Genomic DNA, 24,119 nt, shown 5'->3' on the forward strand with positions numbered 1-24,119 from the left:
TTCATGTTGTTGCGCTTATAGTAAATCAAACTGATCAAGACATTCTTTCCCATGTTGAACGATCTTATTTTTGATTGATTTTTATCACGTTTTTAGCACATTTTAGACTGAAACTGAAGACACCACAGATAATAAACACTTCTTGGCTCCATTTTTAGACATTTTGCTCTTTGCTAGCTGTAATTTTCTCAATTTTAAATAATATTATTCAGCTTGCTCAAATTCAGCTTATGTAGTTCAGGCTCAGGCTCATGATGCTCCACTGTAATGATAGCAGTTATCGGTTTTGAAAGAGAAGTTAAATACTTTGCAAATAAGCCAATCAGGATGCAGTTTGACTATGGAATTTGAAACATACAAAGTGATCCACACATACACACGTTTTCTCTCTCCCATTCTGAGAGAGAGCATGTGATGCAAATGTTAACATGTATACTACTGTTTATTTGTTCTAGTTTTCAGGATTTTTTTATACAATCACGGTCATCAGGGAACTGCTAACAATTTGTGGGGAACTTTTAGATGACTTGGTATATCTGGCAGCCGCATCTCTCTGTTTAAATGTAACGTAAAGACACACACAAGACATGCTAATTTCTGCCATTTTATACATCGTGAAAAAAGCCCAAGGCTGATCATTGAGATTGAGCTGAATTTTTTAATGATCATCGACCAAGATCATATAATCGCCCAGCCCTACTTCACACATACTAGTAGGATGAACAAAAGATGCTAATTTGTGCCATTTTATCAATTGTGAAAAATGCCCAAGGCTGATCATTGAGATTGAGCTGAATTTTTTCATGATCATCGATCAAGATCGTATAATCGCCTAGTCCTACTTCACACATACAAGTAGGAAGAGGCAGAGAATATGTCTACTTAATTCATGTGTTTCTCCACCCTCTAGAAACGATGCAGGAGATCATGGCATGATGGTACTGAACAAATTAATTGGCTAGTTGCAACTGGGCTTGAGGGGCAGGGTGTTCGCCATGATGCGCATAAGGTTAATAGCCTTAATGAGGCTGAAAATTTGGTGAGAGGCTGCATTTTCTTCTTATTCATGGATCACTCACTGCAGCTTTCTCAGCGAGAATGTTGTTTTTAGAGTGGCTCTCCCATTTATATATCGGAGTAAATACAACATTTTGATATTTTCAGCATTACTTGAGAATACGAGGTGAAGAACTGGGATGACGGCAACACGTTCCTGAGTAATGTTTTTCAGTCAGGATTCATGCTCGGCTCAAACCATGAAGCGATGTGAGAACTGCTTCTGATACACATATAGAGTAAAAATTGGTGATGTGGGGATAATATCTGGATTCGTGTTTCCTGGGTGCCAGCGGTGCTCCTGCTGAGTTGTTTAGAAGTTGGTGAGGACCTGCAGCATGTCCCCGAGGAGTGAGCGAGGATAACAGGGTTCTATCCATCTCTCTCTGCCTTGCCGCGTTTTGATTTTGTGGATTGTGAATAGACTCGTTCATAAGATCTTATATCTGGGTAGATCTTCCTTAAGCACACGATGCTGGTGCTGAGGACTGGTTAGGAAATATTTGCCAGTTCAGCAGTGTAAATTACATAATCTTTGATTGCTCAATAAAACAACATCCAACTTCATTACGTAGTTGGAGAGAACTAAAATGATATGTTACAAAATGTTAAAGAAACAGAATTGTAAACTGGGTGCATTCTGTAATGTTACGCAACCAAACTTGCTTTCATTCCTTTTACACCCAGACACACCGCACCATGAATTTCACAATTTCATGTGACCTGTAAAGGTGACGTACCTTTTTTGAATATCCTGAAATACAACCTCATCACCAGCGTGGAAACTTTTGCTTTGCAATTTTAGGGTTCATGGAAATGTGACCAACGCTGTTCTGTTGTTAAGCTTTATGAGCCACTTAAAATTGAAGGGCCCTTGTGCTTTGCTTGTGCTTTAACATTAACATTGGTGATACATGTAAGGCAAGTTCATGGGTCACCAACCCTGTTTCTGGAGGACACAGCTTAGATCTTTCCATGTTCTTTCCAAAAAGGGGCAACCGCGAGAGAGACCTCGCAACCACCTGAAAGGCGGGTAATATATGTAGGGGACTGATCTGTGAGCAGAGACCCCATTATCTCCTCAGATGTTAATTGCACTGTGCTCAGCTTGCATGTCAAAAGGCGGATAATTGAGGAAGGTAAAAGACGTGCCGCGGTTTATTTATGCCGTCTCTTTCAGCTGGCGGCGGCGTGTCTCTCCCTCTCTGGCGCTCTCCCCTCCTTTTTTTTTTTTTTTTTTTTTTTTTTTTTTAAAGAGCCGCCTATTTATCGTTCTGTAATATTACACTGTCAGACATGATGGCTTTGAGGAGGCATTGCTCACAATCGCCTCCTAATGTTTCCTTTTCATCCCGGAGACCGCCTGCTTTGCCAAAGCTCTGCTGACAACGTTGCTCTCAGGTGAGGAGGCTAAAAGAGAAAGTAGCGTCCTCGTCCACTACAGGATTCATTCCAGGTTAGATGGCTGCTGGTGCTGTTGCTGTCTATGAGTGAAAATTTATGACAAAACACTTTTTTTTTTGTCGTTTAGACTTCATGCAGTACGACTTGTGTAAACGTTTCTGCAGCAAAGTGAAACCTTAACTGGGGACTTTTTACATTTGTAAATATTCGCAAACACTTTTTTTTCTGTTCTTCCGTCACAAAGCTTGCTTGATACAGATACTGTGGTCTCTTTTTGCAGTGGTCCAAATTACATTTCTGTTGCGCGTGCACACACTAAATGTGCACAAGCGCTGCCATCGGTCCCCCGTGACCTCCTGTGACCAGGCCTCGCCGGTGAATTTACCCGTGTGCCGACGAGACATCTGGACGAGTGAAAAACCGCAGGCTGCTGTTTTCATCACGGTGTTCATGGGTCATCGTAGCTAAATAAATGAACGTAGTCCGTGAATAAGAACGGGAGGTCTGAGGTGAGCATGTGTTTGTGTGAGACGCCTCTGCCGGCTGATTTAGTGCAACACCTGGTGGACAACAGCAGAAATTAGAGATGCAGCCCCCGCCAAGCGCTGAGGGGCTATTAGACACAAACCACTTGATCTTATCACTGATAACAGTTTCTCCCTCGCTCTTTTTTTTTTTTTTTTTTTTTTTTTTTTGTTGATCCTCATCGCAGGGCACTGCAGGTTCAGATCAAATCGGTTGAAACCATCAACGTGAGTTTGTCATTGCATATTGTGGGTGGCCACCCCAATGCATTAAAAAGAAAAGGAAATAGGCCTGATTTAATAATATGGTTAGATTTCGTTCAGTATTATTATTACTAACCATTTTTGTATTTTTTTTTTACAATGATTTACTCAATATCTTACAGTAAAGTGAATGGCTCATTAATAATAGTGAATTGTTTGAATAAATTGTCATCGGAGACGATTTTTGGTGGCTGCATCCTTTTGAATCGTTGTGGTGAGACGAGAGCGTGCGAGTGAGAGAGAGTGTTGAGAGCGCCGTGGCGGATGAAGGCGTGTTCGAGGTGGGGAGCAGAAATCGTGCAGGCTGTTCCCCTTTTACCCCCTCCTGCAGGAAACCCTGGGACTGAGTCACAGTGGAACTCCCAAACCCGGGGTCGGTCCAAAAAAAACGAAACCTCTTGACATCATCCTGTCAACTGCTGGCTTCGCTGTCTTTGCTCTCAATGTCACCTCTTTCAAGTGGTACATGCGTATTAACCGCAGCCAAGTGGCAGTATTTATGATTGGCTTATTATTTAATAGAAGCCGCCTCGGTGCCCTGCGTGGCCGCTGAGTGTTATTTCATCATGGCTGAACGGCATTATCTTTGTTGAGGTCTGCGCTCGTAATGGGCTTTATTGATCCGAACAACATCAGGGGTTGCGGTGATGTTATTAAAGGGCCTTGATAACTTGAGCGTAATTCTACTCAAACAATATATTTAGTGTTTTATTGGGCTAAATAACTTTCAGACAGTAATGTGGCCAGTAAGTTGTTCTCCCTCTCTTGTGTGTGTCATCCTCGTAAAGCCTTTCGCTGTGAGTTGTGCAGGGTGAGCAGACGACAGGTTAAAAGGCATGCTGGGCATGCTTTTTGAATCTGTAAATAAATGATTGGGTTAGGGAGCTATGTATAGTCCAAGCCTCATAAAATAATGAAATATAGATTATTGTTTTGTCAATATATTTAGTGGCATTGAGATGATACAAATTTGCCCACATATACTTTATTGTGAATAAGTGTGCCATATTGGAAATGAGTGGATCTTTCAGAACATCAGCTCACAGAACTTGACATTCACAGGCAGTCAGCTCCATGTTTTGGTGCTTCATTATATGACACTAAAGACAGATGAATGTTCAGGTTAATCTATTCATTTGAACCGGTTCATTTCTCTCCAAAGTAGCAGTATTTTGGGGTATTTTTCAGATTACTTATACATCCGCCCCTTATATATGTTGTGGAGTCAATGGGCCGCTACAACCAATCAAAGACCAATCCAGCAAAACAGGCCATGTTTGCATACTACATACTACATGACCTTAAATGGTTAAAAGTTTCAAAAATTTGGTGAATAGGGTACTTTAATGATGTGGTTTGATCTGTTCTAGTCTAAACCTTTTAATTATGAGAGATTCTGAAATCAAAATGTGCTTGAAAGAAAGAGGTATTTCTTTTAGCTAGATAGAAGAGGAAGTGGATTTTTTTCAACTTCCTGAGTGTTTGTTTCCCCCCACGCACTGAAGAGAAACATTAAAACATATTTGCTGAGCTTGTCGGCCTTGTGCATGAAAAACTGTTGTTCACCCACAAAAAAACTTTTTAATGGACACATTTGGTTTTTTTTTTCTTTTTAACCACCCCCACCCCACTCTCCTGTTCTCTTTTCAAGGGCACAGTAAATCCAATATTTATATGAAATAACGATCCCATTTATCTGGAAGCATATTTTCAGGGGAAATTTAATTTGCAGCTATTTAAAGCCTAGGTTTTGGTAATGAATTATTTTGTCATCTTGCCTCTGATGAGATTCATCTTTAATAACTGTAACAATTATTTTATTAAAAAGAGGAGCCATGCATTATGGCTATCGCGCCAAGGTCTGCAGCCGGGAAGGATTCTCATTAAAAGATCTGAATTACCCCCATAGTGCTTTTTCATTAGGGTGCCCCTGCAGAGATTACAATAAGTGTCAACAATACTAGTGTTAAAAGTAAGCAGTCATATTTAGCTTTTTACCCCTGACCTTCTCCTTCTTCTACCCAGCATAGTCAATCTGAAGCTGATGGTTGGAAACGCACTGTATTAAAAAAGAGATAACAATATACCTCAGTCCCCAGATAATCATCATATTGAAAAACAAATCTTAAATGCTGACTTTTAATAAAAGTATGTAATTACGTTGCCTGCCAACTGCCTTGCTATTTGTGTTCATATTCGGCTTTGACAGTTGTTAGAACGTTTTTTTTTTTTTTTACACAGCGGTGATTGTTACATAGTTGTGTTACATAGGTTTCCCTAGAGAGAATGTTCCCTAGAAAGACGCAACTTCGAAAGGAACATAGGTTGAAATGGGTAACCTGCCGTCTTCAGAGGGGGATCATCCATTTAAACATCATTTAAAACTCAAACATGGGGAGACTGGGACACATATGAAATTTATATTGACAAAAGCAAGTAAAGCAAGTTATTCTCTCAATCACTCTACTACCTTATTCATACAACAACAATAAAAAAAGTTAATTAAAAGGCATAAATTGATATCTTTAATTGAGGATCTGTTTTGTTGATCAGAAATGGAAGTTCATTCCAGTGTTGACTGATTATCAGTCAGTGAACACACGACAATTGCACATCTATCGTGTGAAGTGAAAGTGATTAGTGACACACCACAGCACAGCACCCAGGGCACAGTGTGAAATGTGTCCTCTGCATTTAAGTTATCTGTTACAGTCGGATGGTCCTATCTCAGTTTAGGGGATTCAATTAAATTATTTTCAGTTTGTCAAAGGCAGAAGTGAAATTGTTGAAGGTTAAGTAATAATTTATTTTTAAGCGTTGAGAAATAGCTGCTTCCTTAAATGTGAAGCATCATTCAGACAGTTAAGGTTAAATCTCTGTGATTTAAGTATAAGGGTGTAAGTATGAGTGTTATATGAATGATGACAGCTAATGAAGAGTTGAGGAAGAGGGATTTGGGGCATTTTGTATAGGAGTTGTATCATTTGCAATTGGTAGCAATTCTCCCTTTTTCCTATCTATGCTTAATCTGCATCAGTATTTGCTGTCAAGAGTTATGGGCTAGTAGTGGTGGCATTTTGCATCGTTACCTGGGTGTTTCGTACACTCCTCCGCCCCCTCTTCTTCAAGGACAAGCGACGTAAGAGAAGGCAGATCCGGTGTAGTCCCCGAGCTCTCAGAGAGAGAGCAGCCGATCTCTTTTCAGTGCCAGCTGTTCTCAGATACGCTGCGACCTGCACCAAAAAACTCTCTTAATATAATTCCAGGGTGGCGAGCGTTGCTGATAGCTGCTGGTGGTGTGGAGAGGGGGGACCTCGGGAGAGAAGAGCAAAAAACGCGGGCGTGCCAGCGAATGGAGAGGCGTTGAATTTTTCATCAGCAGGGCCCAGACTGGGCGAGCTAGTGGGCAGCGCGCTCGCATTCATGAGCAGATGTTCGGTGCAGTTCCGCTCGGCAGTTAGCATGAACCTCCTGGCCTCTCTCGCCACCGGCTTGCAAGGACGTTGGCAGCGACCGGGCATCGGAGAATTGCTCCCGATAAAAGTGCGGAGGCCTGGAAAAGGGGGTGCCCTGGCGCGCAACCTTTTTTTTTTTTTTTTTTTTTAAACACTAGCACCGCAGCCCAGAACTATACTCTTGGAGGAGGAGAGGAGGCCGTTGACAGGCCATCAGTCTTCAGGTCGACAGTGATGGAAGACCCTCCTGTGTTTTGCTCCGGGGACTGTGAAAATTCCTGAAGACAATTTTCACAACTTTTGTCATTAATTTCTTATGACATCCCACCCATAAAACCCATGGTTCTTGGCAAGGAAATGCCTGAGTCAAAATTAGGGAATTAAAGGAGAAAACAGGCAGACGTTCTGCTTTGGTGGTGGACAGCTTGATTAGGATGGAAATAATGTAGGTGTAGTATGTGTGTTTGAGTTATTGTATGAATTCCGCACAAAATTATTAAATAAATAAAACAAAACATTTTAGGCGTTTAGTAAAAATAAACTTATCAGCCTGCAGCTCTTTGTCATCCCTCAGTAGGTTTGTACTCTACCAACTGACAACTATAATTAACTATAATTAGTTAACTAATTATGTATGTAGGTCCACTTCTTGTTCTACTTTCAAAGTTTGTGAGTTGCGATGTGTTTGCTGATGTTTTCAGAAATGAGACAAAGAAGAGAAGATGATTTTCAGATCCCCTGGTGAAAATTGATCTTAACACTGGTAGCTGGTATAAGGTGATTTTTATCTAGCCCTAGCCAGTATGATTAGCTTGAATTTGTGAAACCACAACTTAAGATGGTCAGTCTTTCAGGTAATAGCTGGCCAGACCTGGTACGACCAGGCACAGTGAAGGCACAGTGGTGATTTGAAAGGTTGTGGGTTCAAATCCCGAAACATCAAGGTAGCAACCATACCTTTCATGGCTGCCCACCGCTCACAAAATGGTAATGGTTAAATGCAGAGCACACAATTTGTTGTATGCACAACAAATTTAACTTAAGCTGGCCCAACTAGCTTAGCAGCCATCTTAACCATCTGAACTTGGTGTATTTGATGTTCTCACACGTTACCACTGATTCGGATTATATTTCCTGTGTGCAACATCTGTAATCTTCACTTTCTTATTCTGATTTCACATGTGGAGGGATAGCATATTATACCATAGCCATCATTGCATATAGTACATCGGAGGCCGGTGAGAACAATAAGGAATCAAAATATTACAGGACCAACACGAAATGTGCCACCCAGAACAGTTCATGAAAAGGGGGAAGAAGTTCATATTGACGAGATGTGGGTGTCTTGCACCAAATGATTCAGGCCAGGGCCACGGCATCTGTGCGGGACCAGCACCCTGTCCAGAGGCGCACAGCGTTCCAGTCAGTCTCCAGCACACCCTGCTGAATGGCCGCTTGTCCTGGCCCTGACAGACAAGAGACAGGATTTTCTTGAGACACTAATCTGGGAAAGGTTACAGAAAGGTCCTCTTTGGACAGAGGAGAAACTTCTAGAAGGACAACCATCTCTGCAGCAATCCACCAATCAGGCCTGTCTAGAGTGACCAGACGGAAGCCACTCCTTAGTAAAAGGCACATGGCAGCCTGCCTGGCGTTTGTCAAAAGTTGCCTGAAGAAGTCTCAGACCATGAGAAACAAAATTCTCTCTGGTATTTGGTGTGAATGCCATGTGTGTGCGTCATGTTTGGAGGAAACCAGGCACCGCTCATCACCAGTCCAATAACGCATGGTGGTGGCATCATGTTGTGTGGATGGTTCTCAGCTACAGGAACTGGGAGACTGGTCAGGCTAGAGGGAAAGATGTCTTCAGCAAAGATCAGAGACATCTTCACTGAAAACCTGCTCCAGAGCGCTCTTGAACTCAGACTGGGGCGACGGTCGACCAGACTTGAATCAGATTGCACGTCTCTGGAGAGATCTTAAAATGTCTGTGCATCGACGCTTCACATCCAACCTGGTGAAGCTGGAGAGATGCTGCAAAGAAGAATTTGGTGAAACTGGGCATGGATAGGTGTGCCACGTTTGTGGCATTATACTCAAAAAGACTTGAGGCTGAAATTGCTCCAAAGATGCATCAACAAAGTATTGACCAACGACTGTACTTATTATGTATGTACATAATAATTTGGCTAAATTTGTCAAAACTTTTTTTATGGTGTGTTGTGTGTAGAATTATGAGAAAAAAAATGGCCTAGCAGTTAAGGAAGCGGCCCTGTAAGGTTTCCGGTTCGAATCCTGATCCGCCAAGGTGTTTTTTCTAACTGTGTGTTTTCTCCTAACCTTGTTTGTCATAATTGTTAGTTAATTGATGTGCATTATTGTTGTTTTTTCTTACTGTTAAAACTTAACTAGAAAAGAAATTCAATCACTTTATTATTAATGTTATTATGCTCATTTTTCCAACACTGTAATTGCACTGTTTTTACTTTAAATACATTGTATATGTGACCGATTCAGTCTCACTCTAACTGTAATGTCTTTTGTCTGCATTTGCAAGATAAAAATTGGTGTGAGCTAATTGTTAGCTTGTTATGATGAATTTATGTGAATTTTACCAGACTTATTTTGTTAAATAAGCCAGTCTTATAATTTTTTAAAAAATAAGCCAGTCTTATAATTCTTTGGTAAATAAGTCAAGTCTTGTAAACAAGCAAGTCAGTTTTGCTTGTTTTTCTAATGTATCAGGGACCGTATAGTCCTTACAGTGAAGCACACCTGAATGACTTTGATGGAAGTGAATGAAGTTTAAAGTATCCCACCCCCCCTCCATCTTCCTTCATGTGCTTGTTTCTCCAGCAGATTCCTACTTCACACTTTCTAATTGCCGGTTTTCAAGTTGGGTGTATGAGCGCAAAACTAATTAGTGTTTCTAAATTCAGCGGGAAAAAAAATAGCAATTGGATTGATTGTTCTGGTTTCCTCTCCAGTGTCAGGCACTGAACAATAAAATAAGGCTCTAATCACTTTCGGAAGATAGCAAAAGAGGGAAAAAAAGTTTTTATTTTAAAACCTGGGCTGAATGTCACTCCTGGTCTCCTGGCAGCGGTGTTTGGTAAGATGGCGGAAGAGCGCTTGCCTTGTCTTGCCCTCTCCCTTTGATTCATAGGAAACTTAGCATGGAAAAAAAAAACGGCCATAAAGCCCCACAGTTTAGGTGGGGTTGCCTTTACCCTTTGTTGGTCTCGCTTTATAGGCAGATACGGTGGGGTTACAGTAGCGCTGACGGCCCATCCCCATAGCCGATCCAGCTGCCACGAGCCCTCAGGAAGCCCAACTCAAGTACACTTGCCCCTCTTGCTTCAGAAAGAACACCCCCAGCCCCTCGTTTGATTTGGCAGCCAATCCCCACCCCTCTCTGGGAATTTCTGCTGCCTCGGCGAAAGGAAAAGGCCTTGTGGACGTGATGGCCAGCCTGCCCGCTGCCTGGCAAGCCGACCCGGTTACAGGGGGCCAGAATGGGGCTTTTTCCACCTCTCCTCCCTGTTCAGGAAACACATTTAGCCTTTTTCTTCCCCTGTGTGTTGAAAAACGGGAGAGCGGATCGGAGGGAGGGAGTGATTTGGTGGGGGATGGGGGTGAGTGAAGGGCTGAATGACAGGATTGAGCCACTGGGGGTTAGTGTTAATCTGTGGCGTTTATGTGAGTGGGGCGTGCAGCGCCGAACAAGCTATTTCAGTGATCCACACGTTCTCTGGGCCCTCTCTGCTGGGGTTTCATTTATATTGAATAAGAAAAAAAAGTTTATAGGTCATTTTAACAACGTGCCGTAAAACTTACACTATTTTTATTTTTCCACTCTGCTCCAGAGGGATTTGTCTACAGAGGCCAGTAATTAAGAGGCAGCGAATCCAGGGTTAGGGACGAACAGTGTTTAAATGCAATTAGAACAGTGCTGGAATCAATTTGAACTCAATTACAGATTTCTGGATATGCCATTATTTGTTTAATCAAGGGACTTCTCATCCAAAATGCTAAATATGTAGCAGAAGATATTTAAAGTCAAAATAAGCTTGGCGGAACCCAGTTAACACCCTGCATAATGAACAATTGTTTCAAAGTGACCTCCCTCTCCCTTCCTCGGTCGCTTATCTAAAATAAAAGTGGAGTTTGATTGTCTTGAGATAAAAGTGCCACAATGCTGGAGGACGGTGGGTAATTAGAGGATTTGGCCCGGTGTTACTGTATATAGAGCATCAGCCACCAATGACTTTATAGACCTGGTGGATTTCCTCATTTCGAACGGGCCATGTCTGACTGTTCCTCTTGTGTCTTTCACTTTCACTCTCTCTCCCTTCCTTCTTCCACCTCCTCCTCTCTCTCCCGCTGTCTCCCTCTCTCTCTCCACCCGCTGTCCCTTCCCTCAGCCCAGGGACTCCAACGGTCTCTTTCTGTGGAACGAGGAATCACATTGCAGTAAGTGCCTGTTCTTGGTCAATTCTTGCCAATTACCTCTCACTTATTACAATTCTTAAAATTATCCAGTTCTTAGTATGTTGACAATGTATAGAAAGTGTACAGTGTTGCTATTTATGTCACTAAATAAAGTAACACAATAACGTAAGCAGAGCTCCAGTGTGTATTAGTACAATGATACGTGTGATTTCTGTGGGTTGAAGACTGACAGCATGTAACTTAACACTGATCTTTGCTGTGAATTACATTCTGTGTCCATAACATTCTTCATTTCATTACCTTTTTATAGACATGTATGCATTTGTTAGACAGTAATGAGTCATTTATGATCTATTGATGATTGGTTTTCTACATGGAGTAAGCTTTTAATAGTAGTTGCTAGCCAAAGTGCGCCGATGAGAGAGTTTGTAAGTGAAACAGCTGGTAGTTCCTGGACATGGGTGTCATAAGTCATTTGCCCCCTGTGTGTTGTGTAAGCACACCATAAACAAACATAGATGGTCAGCAGACATCACATGGGCAAACAATTTCAGAGCTTTTTGTGTACTGTAAATAGATTTTTGTTTCTCTCCCCACCACTGACCTTCAGAGCAAAACTCATGATCTTTACATGACTCCGAGGGTGCTGTCATTCTCATTTGTGGGCATAGGATTTCATCTCTGGTTGTATCCAGTGACCATACATTAAAACCCCTAATTTCCAAGGCCGAATACTATTACAAAGCCCATGTTGACAACCAAAAACACCCCACAAAAATGTTTTAAATTTCCTTTTCAACCGGGCCATTTTTACATGCATTCACCCGCCCTGGATGATCACGTCTTTTACTGGATCGTTGACCCAGATGCACTTTACTTTGAAGTACAGTATGGAGCAGCTGACCACAACCTTGAACCACACTTTGTTTGTGTAGCTATAGCCTTCTCAGTAGAGAGTGTGCTTAGAAGTGGCTTTAGGGTCAATTTGAAGCCTCCTGAAATAGGAACATTCATTTAGACAAATTATCACTGGCCACTGGTGCTAAAGTTATTTATGAGAGTCAAATGTGAATCCAGTCAATTATCTCATTGAGTGTTTCGTTTTCAGTTATATTATCTGTTCTTCAATTTCAAATCCATCTGAATGAATCTGAATTCTCCATTTATGGTGTGTTTGTATGACTTGAAGATAAAGATAAAGTTTTGTTTTGTTGAATAAGAACCTGTCACATTAACATATTGTCCAGGGGTAGGACTTAATAATTGGACAAAGCACTTCAGCCTTTATCAGACACCCTTATCCAGAGTGACTGATAGAGGGACAGTACCCCTGAAGACACTTAGGGTTCAGTGTATTGCCCAGGGACACAATGGAAGTAAGTGAACTTTGAACCTGGGACTTTGTGACCCTAAATCAATGTAGCCCAGATCAGAGAAGACATGGCACTCTGTTTATTTGTTTGTCTTTTTAAATAAATGAAGATGGTACTTGTTGAGGGGAGTGGGTCCCTCGTCTCCTCGTTTCTGCTGGTGCTGGCTCGCGTGACTGCAGAGGAAGCCCCGAGAATCAACAGATGCAATTTAAATGTGTACTCGAGTCAGCCAGGCATGGCCGCTGCGCTGGAACCTGATTGATAGTAAGTGGAAAGGGTGAATGGAAATGGTGTCATTTGATAATGTAAATGAGCTGTGCTACACTTTTCCCCCCACCCCCATAAAGAAATAAAGTATTTACATAGACAGTTGTGCTCATGATACTTATGGAAATCATCAGTCCTTCTTTCCCCTGACAACAGCGTTTTATTAAACGCAAATCAGATATTTGAAAGGCATTATGCTGATGATTGGATTTATGATGGAAACATGAATTAAGGCAATTTAGGTTGTAAAAAAAAGTTGTTTGGAGAAACCCCTTAGAAACATTTTATATATATTATATTTAGAAATTCATAGCAAGTAATCACTTGTAACTTCTTGGCAATCCTAGTAATTAATTATAACTGCTAGACCACTTCAAAAAGGTTTTTGCCAACTGTAATGTGGTTTAGATTTATCCGTCTACTTCACTTTTCAGCCTAGTGACATGCACTTTACTGATGTTTGGGGGAAAAAATAAATGAAAATGCTTTATGAATGTTCTAACAAAATGAATTGAGAGGCATGTTCACAGTCATGATTTGTAACTTTAGCCTTGTAGAATCTGAGTTTACAGCTCAGGCTAAAAGCACTCAGATGAGGCTCTAATTACCACTTCTTTTCACATAAAGGCACATTGTGAGAAACACCTTTGGAAGGGCCTGTCATTTGAATGCATGAAAGCATTTCCGCAGACGGGATTTCAGCAATAATTTCTAATGCCTGCTAATTATCGGAGGTTTGAAATAGTGCAGATATGAGGGAGAGAGTCCAAGCCACTGTGTTCTTTAGAGCACTCAGGCCTGTGATTTTTTTTTTTTTTTCTCTTAAAATAGTTTCTTATGTGGTCTGTGAACTTCCAATGAAAATATAGTTGACCTCTTTGTACAGACTACAGACTACACACACACAAATAAGAGGTGGTTGTACCTGGGGGTCACAGGGTCACAATACACAGGGTCGCACTGGGCCTCCAGAATCTGACCTGTCTAATTATACTAGTGTGTGTGAGAGAGGGAAAGTGAGGTAGCCAGAAACTGTGCGGACTGCATTGTGTCTGCAGGGCCATGTTGTGTTTTTGGAGCTGGGTTGTGTTGGTAATCTGTGTGCTGACAGCTCTCTCTCTGACATGCACTGTGCTACACAACATGCAAAAAATATGACATGCAGCAGATGTGTCCGACCGCAGAGGAATCAGACAAAGCATGCTCCATCTGTACACACAAACACACACACACACACACACACACACACACACACACACACACACACACACACACACACACACACACACAGGCCTTTTGTAATCAGAGCTGCTGGCATGATGAGGCCTGCGCCTGCGGGCATGGGGTCTCTCCACATCCTGCCTGTGCCATCATAAAGAGGCTGGCATCCTCTACACTCTCACCTGGCAGGAACAGCATCACCAGTGCCTTTTATGTTACAATAAAACACTGGGAGATCAGTGGTGTTACCGACAAAGGGATATTGTGCAGATCTGTCCCTTGATTTTCTCTTAACTGCATATAATAAATCATTAACCTATTAGTTTGGTTTTGACATGATCGATGTAGCTAATGTAAATCAGCCACAGCGAATCGCGCATTAGACATACAGACCTGCATTGCGGGGGGATAAAGATTGGGGGCTGGAACTGTTTCTGTGGTAGAGATCAAGGCTGCCCTCAACTCGTCCTTCTCTATGCAAAACCATCACTCTAGTTTACAGTTGTGGAGGCGTTAGGACCGACGTTGGAAAAGCAAGATGCATCAGTAATCTACTGCAGTTTAATCTGTCCGTCTCTCTTAAACGCCGAAGCAAATAGTGTGTAGTTGTTACATTGCAACGGACAGTCATACATCATCTTACATCAACAACTAGAATGGACGCATGGATGTGGGAGATAAGAACAGTCTTAAAAACCTAAATCTTAAATTTTGCATTCATAAATTAAGGCCTTGAAAACTTAAGGCCTTGTTTACAGGTCTTAAATTTAGTTAATTAAGTATTTTTTCCCCATTCCAGGCGTTATTTTCGCTATCAGACATGCGTCCCATAATCCAAGAATAAAAAATATATATAGCGGCAAGTATTTTAAACTATATCGGTGCTTGGTGAAGAAGTCATTCATCTGCATTTTGCAAAATGCTGTTCGCAACTCGCGGCTCGGAACCGCAATGTCACGCGGCAGGGCAGGTGTGGGGCTGAATGTGTCAGGTCCCATGGGGCATTTTCATGTGTGCTCATATTTTCAGGGTTTCACTTCAAGAATCAGTAAGGATAAATTCGTGTGTGTAGTCTTTAGACTTTTAACCCATATCTGCGACAAGCAGGCAGTTTCAGATGTAGAAAACCTGGAAGTTCATCACGGCCAGAATGATGTTTATCACGCCACCTTAAAAGGTGAAAATAAGAGGTCAACTTAAAGCATCTTCACAGCCATACCTTTCAAGATAAATATAAGATTTCTGAAAATTTCTTTGATACAGAACAATTTTACTGTTTATGGGGTGAGCTAAGCATAAAGCTTTGGGACAAGAAAACAGAAATAATAAAAAAAAAATGTATGCAATGTAGCACAGGGATGTCAATTAAAAATGTGTTTGTCTTAAGACGACGAACGTGTGTTTTGTGCGTGTAGGTTAAACTTTTCACAGGAAGAAAAAAACACTTATGCCGTGTTTGAAACGCTGGCATTAAGTCACTGTTCAACATATATTAAAGTTCTTATCAGTGCTTCAAATGACAAAATCCTGCCCAAATTCCACATGCTTTTGATGAACTATGACCGAGCACGATATGGAAAACTAAAAGGTCACACTTTCTGGGACCAGTTGGTGCTGCTATACAAAGCTGCCAATATTTATATTCTACCCCTACTTATGCCAGGAAAAGGGAAAGGTGTGATGTGGGTCTTACATTTTTTCAAAGTGGAAATAAAAAGGTCTTAAAAAGTCTTAAATTAATTATACATTTAAATCTAAAATCCTGGGGGTACCCTGTCCCCCAAAAAGGGATAAAGTGGAAATTTACAATGGTCAGTGGGAAGTATTTTAGGTATTCACTGATTCTCAGTGAATCTGATTCAAGGTCAATGGTGGATGAAGTACACAAACCTCTACAAAAAGCAAAGATATCCAAAGTAAAACATTCCTTTACACTTCGACTTGAGTAACAGTACAAAAGCATTTGCCCTGAAATGTTCTTACTTATGTACAAAATTAATTATTTCTTGTAAAGATCACACAGATGCTTATTAAAATTATCACTGGCAGAACCAAGTTACTTTGAAATCGCAGTTACACTTCATCTCCATATTTTCTAACTTAGTTACATGTTTAAATTCATCAACAGGTTCACAAATAAATTTCCTTGTGCTTGTTGCATGTGTGTTACTGTGAGCTTACTTTGTGTAAGCTCAGAAGAAAGACACATGCTAGTCACATAGTTTTTTTTACACTCATAATATAATTTTTATCCATTCATACTATAATGATGTACATTAAAAAAAATCCTAAATGAGTAAAGTAGAAATGCAGAAAGAATATTAATGAATATTTACTTCATGACTTTCCACCGCTGCTCAAGGCCTTGCATCAGGTCAAATTATTTGTATTATGAGGGTTGCCAGACGTTGTCCTTCGATTCTTTATATTTCTTTGTATTGCATATTCAGTAAATAACTTCATAAACTACATGTTGTTTTAAGCCATTACAGCACATTCTGTCACGTATCTAGCCTGCTATGGAAATGTGGTGCGGCTGTTATCAGCCTGCCTTATTTGGTTGAATGAAGCATGCATGGAACATCTACAGTTTGCTGATTACATTTCAGTTCAGTTCTGTTGCAATATTTGTTTATGAGTTTTTTAACTTTGAACTATTTTTGCAAAAGCGATGACAAAAACCTCATCCCTCTCCACCTGGCATCAGTATGATTTTAAAACAAACGAACACAAAGGCTTAAAACGTTACCATGAACACACTGACATTAACATTAAAATGCGAGAAATAGATTCTCAGTTGAGAACTGAAAATCTAGTAGCACAAAGCGATGGTAAAGCAAAAACGATAACAAAAAAACGTTCCTGTTATCTGCTCATGTGTAGCATCTCAGGCCATGGAAATGAGAATATCTAATATCTAAAGCGAACTATTTCAATATTCAAATAGTGTTCCAAAACAACTGGATGCTGTGTGGCTTCCGACATTTGCATACAACTTTGTTTGTTGCGTTGGATAAGCTGCTGAAATGAGGCGATGGAAGGCTGGGGGCAGGGTGCCACATTGCATCACCCACGGCAGAGACATTTTACACGTTTCACCTCATGGTATGAAGCTCTTCACGCATAAACTTGAGGTTAAAAGGTTAAATCTTGTTTTGTAGGTTGGGGAGTGATTGCCATGTACGAGAGAGGAAAGCTCCTCCTGAAGTGTGGGAATGGACTCGTCAGAGTCGACCTGGCCCTGCAGTGTTAGAACACGCTACCCAAACACCACCGCTTCTCCTTGGTGTTCCGCACAATAGGGCCCATTGTGGCGGCGAGGAGCAGAATGTTTATTTAAAATCTCCACTCCTCTCAGAAGCACAGAGTGTTGCACCCAAATTAAACAATGTCACTCCTCTATCTTTACCCCCGTCTTGGCGCACAGCGAGGGTGCAGGGGAGGGAGGGAGCGCCGGAGGTACGGAGGGAGGTGAAACAGAAGGAGAAAAAAATAGAAGCGGGGAAGGAAGGCGGCCGAGGAATCCCTCTGACTCTTTGACAGGGTTAAACACGGTGAATTATTGCCTGGGCGAGTTGTGACATCTGTAGCTAGTATCAATGAGAGCCGTAATTAAGTGGAATCAGCAATTTTTAATTCTGCATGCTACGTAATATAACGGCGCAGTAATGAATAATTTAGAGCAGCCGAGCCGCGGATAGACCCTCCCTACCCCTCCCACCATCTCCTTTATACTTCCTCTGTGTTTAAATTTAGATTGTGTCATTGTCCGGTGGTTTGATTAATTGGCTATCTGTCTTGATTTTACATCTCAATGAAATATCTGTATTCATTTGTCTTTAAAGCAGAGAATTAGGCTGCTTTTCTATTCATTTCTTGCCTGCAGGGGAACACATTTTTGAGGGAGCAACTCAGGATCGGGCACTGTCAAAAGATGTCACATCCAGACAATGCACAGTTTTGTTAAGGAAATGTAGTCGCATTTGTAAGGTGTTCTGTAAGTCCTGTAACTGTTGGTGTGAGGGGCTTTGACAGCACGGCGATTGTGTGAAGCGCAGAGCCGTCCGCAGTTGATGTTGGCATTTGGTGGGTGGCAGCACTGACTCCCAAATGCTCCATATTTTATAGTCCAAAATGTTCTTTATTATTGTCATTGTTCAGCATACAAGTACAAAAGCCAATAAAATAAAAATGGGGCAGTGGTGGCCTAGCGGTTAAGGAAGCGGCCCCAAAATCAGAAGGTTGCCGGTTCGAATCCTGTTCCGCCAAGGTGCCACTGAGGTGCCACTGAGCAAAGCACCATCCACTGCTGCCCTCTGCTCACTTTCACTTTCTTTCACTTTCAAAATGCTGTAGGCATTTAACCAGAAGTGCAAAAGAATAGTCTTCTTAAACATACCATCTACAGGTAAAAGCCCTTGTCATTTGGGTTGTCGTGGTATTGTAAAACCTGCACATTCAAACACTTTCACTGAAGTGGGCAAGCTTTAAATGCCTGGCTATTCATTTGGCTGTGAGAATAGGCATTGTTTGTGATATTGTTGTTTTCTGTGATTTCTTAGTGTTATCACTGTTCCTCCCAGGCTGATCTGAAATAGTCGACCCAAAGAACAGGCAGTTGAGTGGTGAATGGAGAGTTTTTGTCTGTGCAGTGCCTGTGTCTTTATATCAACTCAATATTAACTTATGTAATGCAAATTATGCACTCTTATGTATACTTCAATCAGGACCCTTATTTTAAGATAATTTTTTTTATGGACAGCGTCTGGTTATGACTCTCATGTTCTGCCCACTAGGCCTTGTGGTTGAAGGTAATTGAAAACTAGTTCTTGCATATGCCAAATTTGCCTTTTTTTGGTTCACAGCATTTAGCTGTCTTATGTGTCTTCTCTGCTCTTGCCTTTTTCTTTTTAGTGAATAATTAATTAGCACATGATGAATAATTGAATGAAGTTAATATCTGATCAAATTAATATTAACACTACTTTAAATATTTATAATCAGTGTTGAAAAGGATGAACTTATAGACCTATTAATATAATCATAAATAGATGGGGGCATTCATTCAGAAGTACAGTACAGCAGAACTCTTCTGCCCCGATGTGACGAAGTGTAAAAAATGCATGAGTTCGGTATTAGAGGGTAGCCCTCAGGCCAAGCCCCGGGTTCAGTCCTAGGGCCGTGTGGTCAGCAAGTGGGTGAGAGAGACTGACTCTCCATCCTGTTGATATATAGGCTTCACATATAAATATAATAATGCATGTGCAGTAATTTTTCAGTTTTTTTTCACCCTCAGACTTAGGCCGTACCTTTACCACCTTTACCTCTTTTTTTTTTTCATTATTACTAATAATATACATATATTAGTGTTATTGCGATGGGAACAGACACACTATTGTTTGTATTTGTCAGTAAAGTACTGAATTGAGAATTTCATTTTCTCATCTAAAATGTTTACTAGCTTAAATTAAAGTGAAGTGATTGTCATTGTGATACACAACGAAATGTGTCCTCTGCTTTTAACCATCACCCTTGGTGAGCAGTGGGCAGCCATGACAGGCGCCCGGGGAGCAGTGTGTGGGGATGGTACTTTGCTCAGTGGCACCTCAGTGTCACCTTGGCAGCTTGGGATTCGAACCGGCAACCTTCTGATTACGGGGCTGCTTCCTTAACCATTACAATAGAACGGCTTTTACTTAGAAAGGATTCAGCAGTCAAATCAGGATGAAATAGGAGGGTTAAGTTCATCTGATCATCAAATTAGCAGATAATCATGTTGAAGAAGGTGTGTGGGCAAATAAGGGACATGGAATGGTTGCCTTGGAAATAGAAAGTCGCTTTTATATCCTTATATTCAGATATGATGAATTTCATAGTAAATATTTACTACCAGTTTAGGTGCAGGCCTGAGCAGCCACCATTAGAGCTGCATAACACACGCACACGCACACACACACACACACACACACACACACACACACACACCACCCATTTCTTTTTTATATATATTTTCTGTCAAAGTGTGTATTTGTACAAAATGTGTTAGCTTGGTCCATTTAAACTGACCTTTTAAAAGGTTGCGTTTATACAGGATGTTTTTTGGGACTTTTATTGTATTTTATTATCTTTTTACTGAACATGCGAAATGAAATATTATCTCTGTTTTAAGAAAAAATAAAGGGATTGACTTTCAATTAGTTTTTGTTGGATAATTATGTACTGAAGGAAAAATAAACATCTTTAGGTCTCTGAAAGCAGCTCGCCCCACCAGCTTAATCACCAGCCACATCAATGAGAATGATTGCATTTAATGGCATTCTTGAATTCTAATCCCAGTTTAAAAAATATAATAACATCGACATGAAAGCCTCCCCGTTCAACATCTGATAACGAGGGGAGAAGCAAATTATTTCAAATATTTGATATTTAAATAATTTCTCAAATGAACAGTGGCACGAGGCAGGAAGAAGGCGAGCGCTCTGCCCCCTTGCAGTACTCGCGGTGCCTTTTGTTTCCTTGGCGTGGCTCATTAAAAACGGCGCTGCCTGTGAAAGCACCAGCAGACACTCGAGCCTGGACCCCAGGCCCCGGCGCGCTCCGGTTCCATGTCCACAGGCCCTTTGAGGGGAGGCGCGGCCAGCGAGAGTGGCCTGATTAAAATGACAATAGTCTAATTAAGTCGACCTCCGTGTCAGCGCGCCGGCTGCTGCTCCAATCCCAAGTTTTTTTTGTTTTTTTTGCCTTTGCGTCCTCTGTGCGGTTAAAAAACAACAGTTTTATTTTTTCCTCTTTCCTCCCAGCAAATGCTTCCAAACCCTTCAGTGAGGTGTTTGCTAATGGCAATTATTTTTAAAAGCTAATTAAATCTAGAGGGGCTTCTCTCCTTCCTTTCTCTTCCTTTATCTTGTTCTCTCTCCCGCTCTCAAAATTCTTGAGGGATTCGTCATTTAAGGGGCGGAATTACGAGCACCTTCAAGCACTGTTACTCATTTAACAATATTAGATACAGTAATAAAGCTCTTGTTTGTGCTCCAACTTGGTTTTATTTAAAATACAAATAATTACTCCTTTTCTGTGCCCTCTTTCTCACACTCTCCTCTTGTTGGATGGAGCAGAGGAAGCAGCCAACATGATAACACTGCAATGCTTGAAGCTGCAACAGCAGAGACCCATTTTGAAGTTCTCCTTCGCCCTGCTTTCTGCTATCACCACTTATTGGTTAATCTTATCTGAAGGGACCAAAAAAGAAAAAGAAAACACAACTAAGTTTGAAAAGAAAAAAGGAAGGGAAAAAACGACTGAAGTGGAAAATGCATTCTGTTCTATTATCCTTCTGCTGGTGATTAAAGGTCTGTGGTGAGATAATTTGGGCCTGTCAGAATGAAAGACCATTTATTCTTGTGTTGCAACAAGTTTTTGGCCCCTTGCGGGTAGTCGTTGAGACTAGCGACCCAGAAGACCCGATCACGATCCGACATATCGGACGTGTCTGTGCAGTCAATGGGGGTCGAGAAGAAAAAACCCGGAAAACCAGGAAAAAAGAAAAAAAATTACGCGTTTGAAGCCGCCACACTAAGCCCTTGAAATGCACAGAAACAGCGGAGAGTTCAGGCCAAAGTTTTCAAAGGTTGCTTCGGTGGAGCCAACGGGTCGCCCACAAACCGGGAACAAATCTGGAAAAGTGTGGAAAAACACATTGTATGGAGATTTGCACTGAAAGGGTTAAGCACAGTTAGACTGTAAGGTGTTCTTTTGGTTTGACAAAGGCTTCGGTAGCGAATTTGGTGTTGACTCATAGAACATGCGGGGACCATGTGGCTTGACATATGGCTTGCCACAGCCAGACTTACCGGGCTTTCCTATCAGACCGTTTATTCTCGTTTTGCAACAGGTTTTTGCCCATGCAGCTAACCAAAGCTAGCGACCTGGGAGTCGAGGCGTGGCCTTGCCAAGACTTATGATCCGACATATGGTGGTTGGGCAAAAACCCATGTATTACATTGAAGGCCACAAGACTAAGCCTTGCAACACACAGAAACAACTGAGAGTTTTGACGTATGTCTTGTCATATTTCATAAGGGTCATGCACAAATGTCAGAGGGAACCAAAAATGTATTTTGACATTTTTTATTATTATTGGCTATTATAGTGGGTCATACCAAAGCATGGCAAGCTATATATGAAAAAAATGCACTTTATTATGAAATAGCACATTATGTGTGCTATTACTTTTATAAGTGATCCGAGTAGGTGTTGTCGAGCTATTAATGCTCAAACCGTATAAAATCCCCATAGGAATGCACTGATTTTGGCATTGGTAGCATTTTTAAAACACCCCCTGCTTGCAGACACTGTGACCAAAATGTGCAAATATTTGGATCTCGCCTCCAGAAGACACCCTTGTCATTTTTCACATTTTTCTGGTATCCATCTTTTCACATTGAATCCCATTTGTTTTGACTCTGATTAGTGTCCTTGGTCCTGCACCAAATTTGGCGTGGTGGGCTAGACACACACCCTGAATGCGTAAATGGGGTTGAATCGAATCCACACTTGTTTCTTCTGTTAACTTAATGAACTCAAATGAACCCTAGCAACCACCTACTTAATCATTACCAACACTGTCCTACAGCACAATCACAAACCAGCCAGTCTATTAAGACTGCTCCTTCAGCCACTTTATTAAGCCCGCCTGCTCCATCAGCCATTTTAAAATTTCTTCAAAATTTCTCCTGGAATTTTGGTTTCTAGTTACACTTTACTCTTGAGTTAATGAAACAAAAACTTTCCTCTCTTCTGAATGGAATTCCAGATTTTCTTTTTTACCATCTCTCTGCCATATGAGGCTACTGATGGAATGAGACAAGGCATTGAGAATGCAGCTTTTTTTCATTTTTAGCTTGAAGGAAAGCCAATCCACACCTCTCCTCCATTCCCCTTATCAGTCAGGGGGGGTGGCTCACATACTGAGAGGTGTGTGTGTGTATGGGAGGGGGGGTGTGGCATCTCGCTGTGGCTTCCTCACCCCTCTGGCCTTGACAGAAAGGAACAGTGGCTTCACCCAGCGACAGCGGGGAAGAGGACACTGCCTCGGGTGCATGAATACGGATAAAAGGAGGTGGATAATAGACACTTGAGGGCGAGTGGCCTGAATGTAAGTGGCAAGAGAGGCCGGCTGATTAGATGGCGGGGAATCTGAACCGGGCACACACACTCCCACACACCGGTTTCGGTGAAAAACATTACTATCAAATCTGTCCATCCACATATGCACACACACTCACTAACACACACATGTTAATTTGCTCCTGTGTTTGAGTGTCTCAGCAGTCATGTGTCTCCAAATAATCTGAATGTAATGTAAATGTAAATAATGTAAATGCACACACAAAAGACACATCACAAGAATTGACTCTAAAACTAGGGATATATCTGTACTGAAATCTCTCTGTGTATAGACACGATTTTTTTATGTCTGGAAGAAAATACATGCTCGTTAGTACGAGTTAAGAAAAAGCAGCAACAGGTATTCATTATAGGAACTCTTTCAGGACATTGAGAGAAGTCATTGAACACGAAATGCTGTCATCACAGCAAAACTTCACTGCATTGAAGAACCTAAAATATGAAAAAATTTTTAGCACTTAACATCTTGTCTTTTCATTTCATTGTTTTGAGTTTTGTTTTGTTCTACAGTGTAAAAATAGTCAGAATAAGGAAGCCTAAACAGTAAAAAGGAACAGACCTCAATGGTTCCTTTTCTTTTTCTGTGCTTTTTATAACTAGTTGTAATGGTTTCACAAAAAGAAACAGGTAGAATCTGGTGTAAATTTAGAACTGAAATTAATTGAAAAGTATCAGCCTGGCTGCTGAGATGTTCTGTTTCCCTGATCACCCATGGGAGCAGCATTTTAAGCTGGACTTATTTTCCAGAGGCTCTGGGGGCTTGTTGAACGCAGGCAGACGGGTGAGGAGGTGTGGGCGGGGTTTTAAGGGTAGCAGAAATGTGCCGAACTGTCCTTGTGGAAGTTCACATCTGGAGTGTGGAGCTGCGGGACAGCAGAGGGCGGCAGCTGCCTGACCCCGCCCCCCCCTGCTGCCAC

The 24,119-nt window shown here is 41.4% G+C and overlaps 1 protein-coding gene across 6 annotated transcripts in view; it reads left to right on the forward strand.

Moving 5' to 3' along the window:
* foxp1b (forkhead box P1b) overlaps positions 1-24,119 on the forward strand; it is a 162,181-nt gene that overhangs the window by 26,306 nt on the left and 111,756 nt on the right. For 4 of the 6 annotated variants that reach the window (XM_028997779.1, XM_028997778.1, XM_028997780.1 and 1 more), the window contains exon 3: positions 11,133-11,176. The exons of 1 other annotated variant lie outside the window; for it this stretch is intronic. In XM_028997779.1, the coding sequence (XP_028853612.1) occupies positions 11,133-11,176 (44 nt within the window). Of the gene's footprint in view, positions 1-11,127; positions 11,177-24,119 lie in introns of all 6 variants that reach the window. One more of the 6 variants, XM_028997782.1, reaches the window with a different exon arrangement.

Source organism: Denticeps clupeoides, chromosome 12 (assembly GCF_900700375.1).
Source record: "Denticeps clupeoides chromosome 12, fDenClu1.1, whole genome shotgun sequence".
NCBI classification, from domain to species: Eukaryota; Metazoa; Chordata; class Actinopteri; order Clupeiformes; family Denticipitidae; genus Denticeps; species Denticeps clupeoides.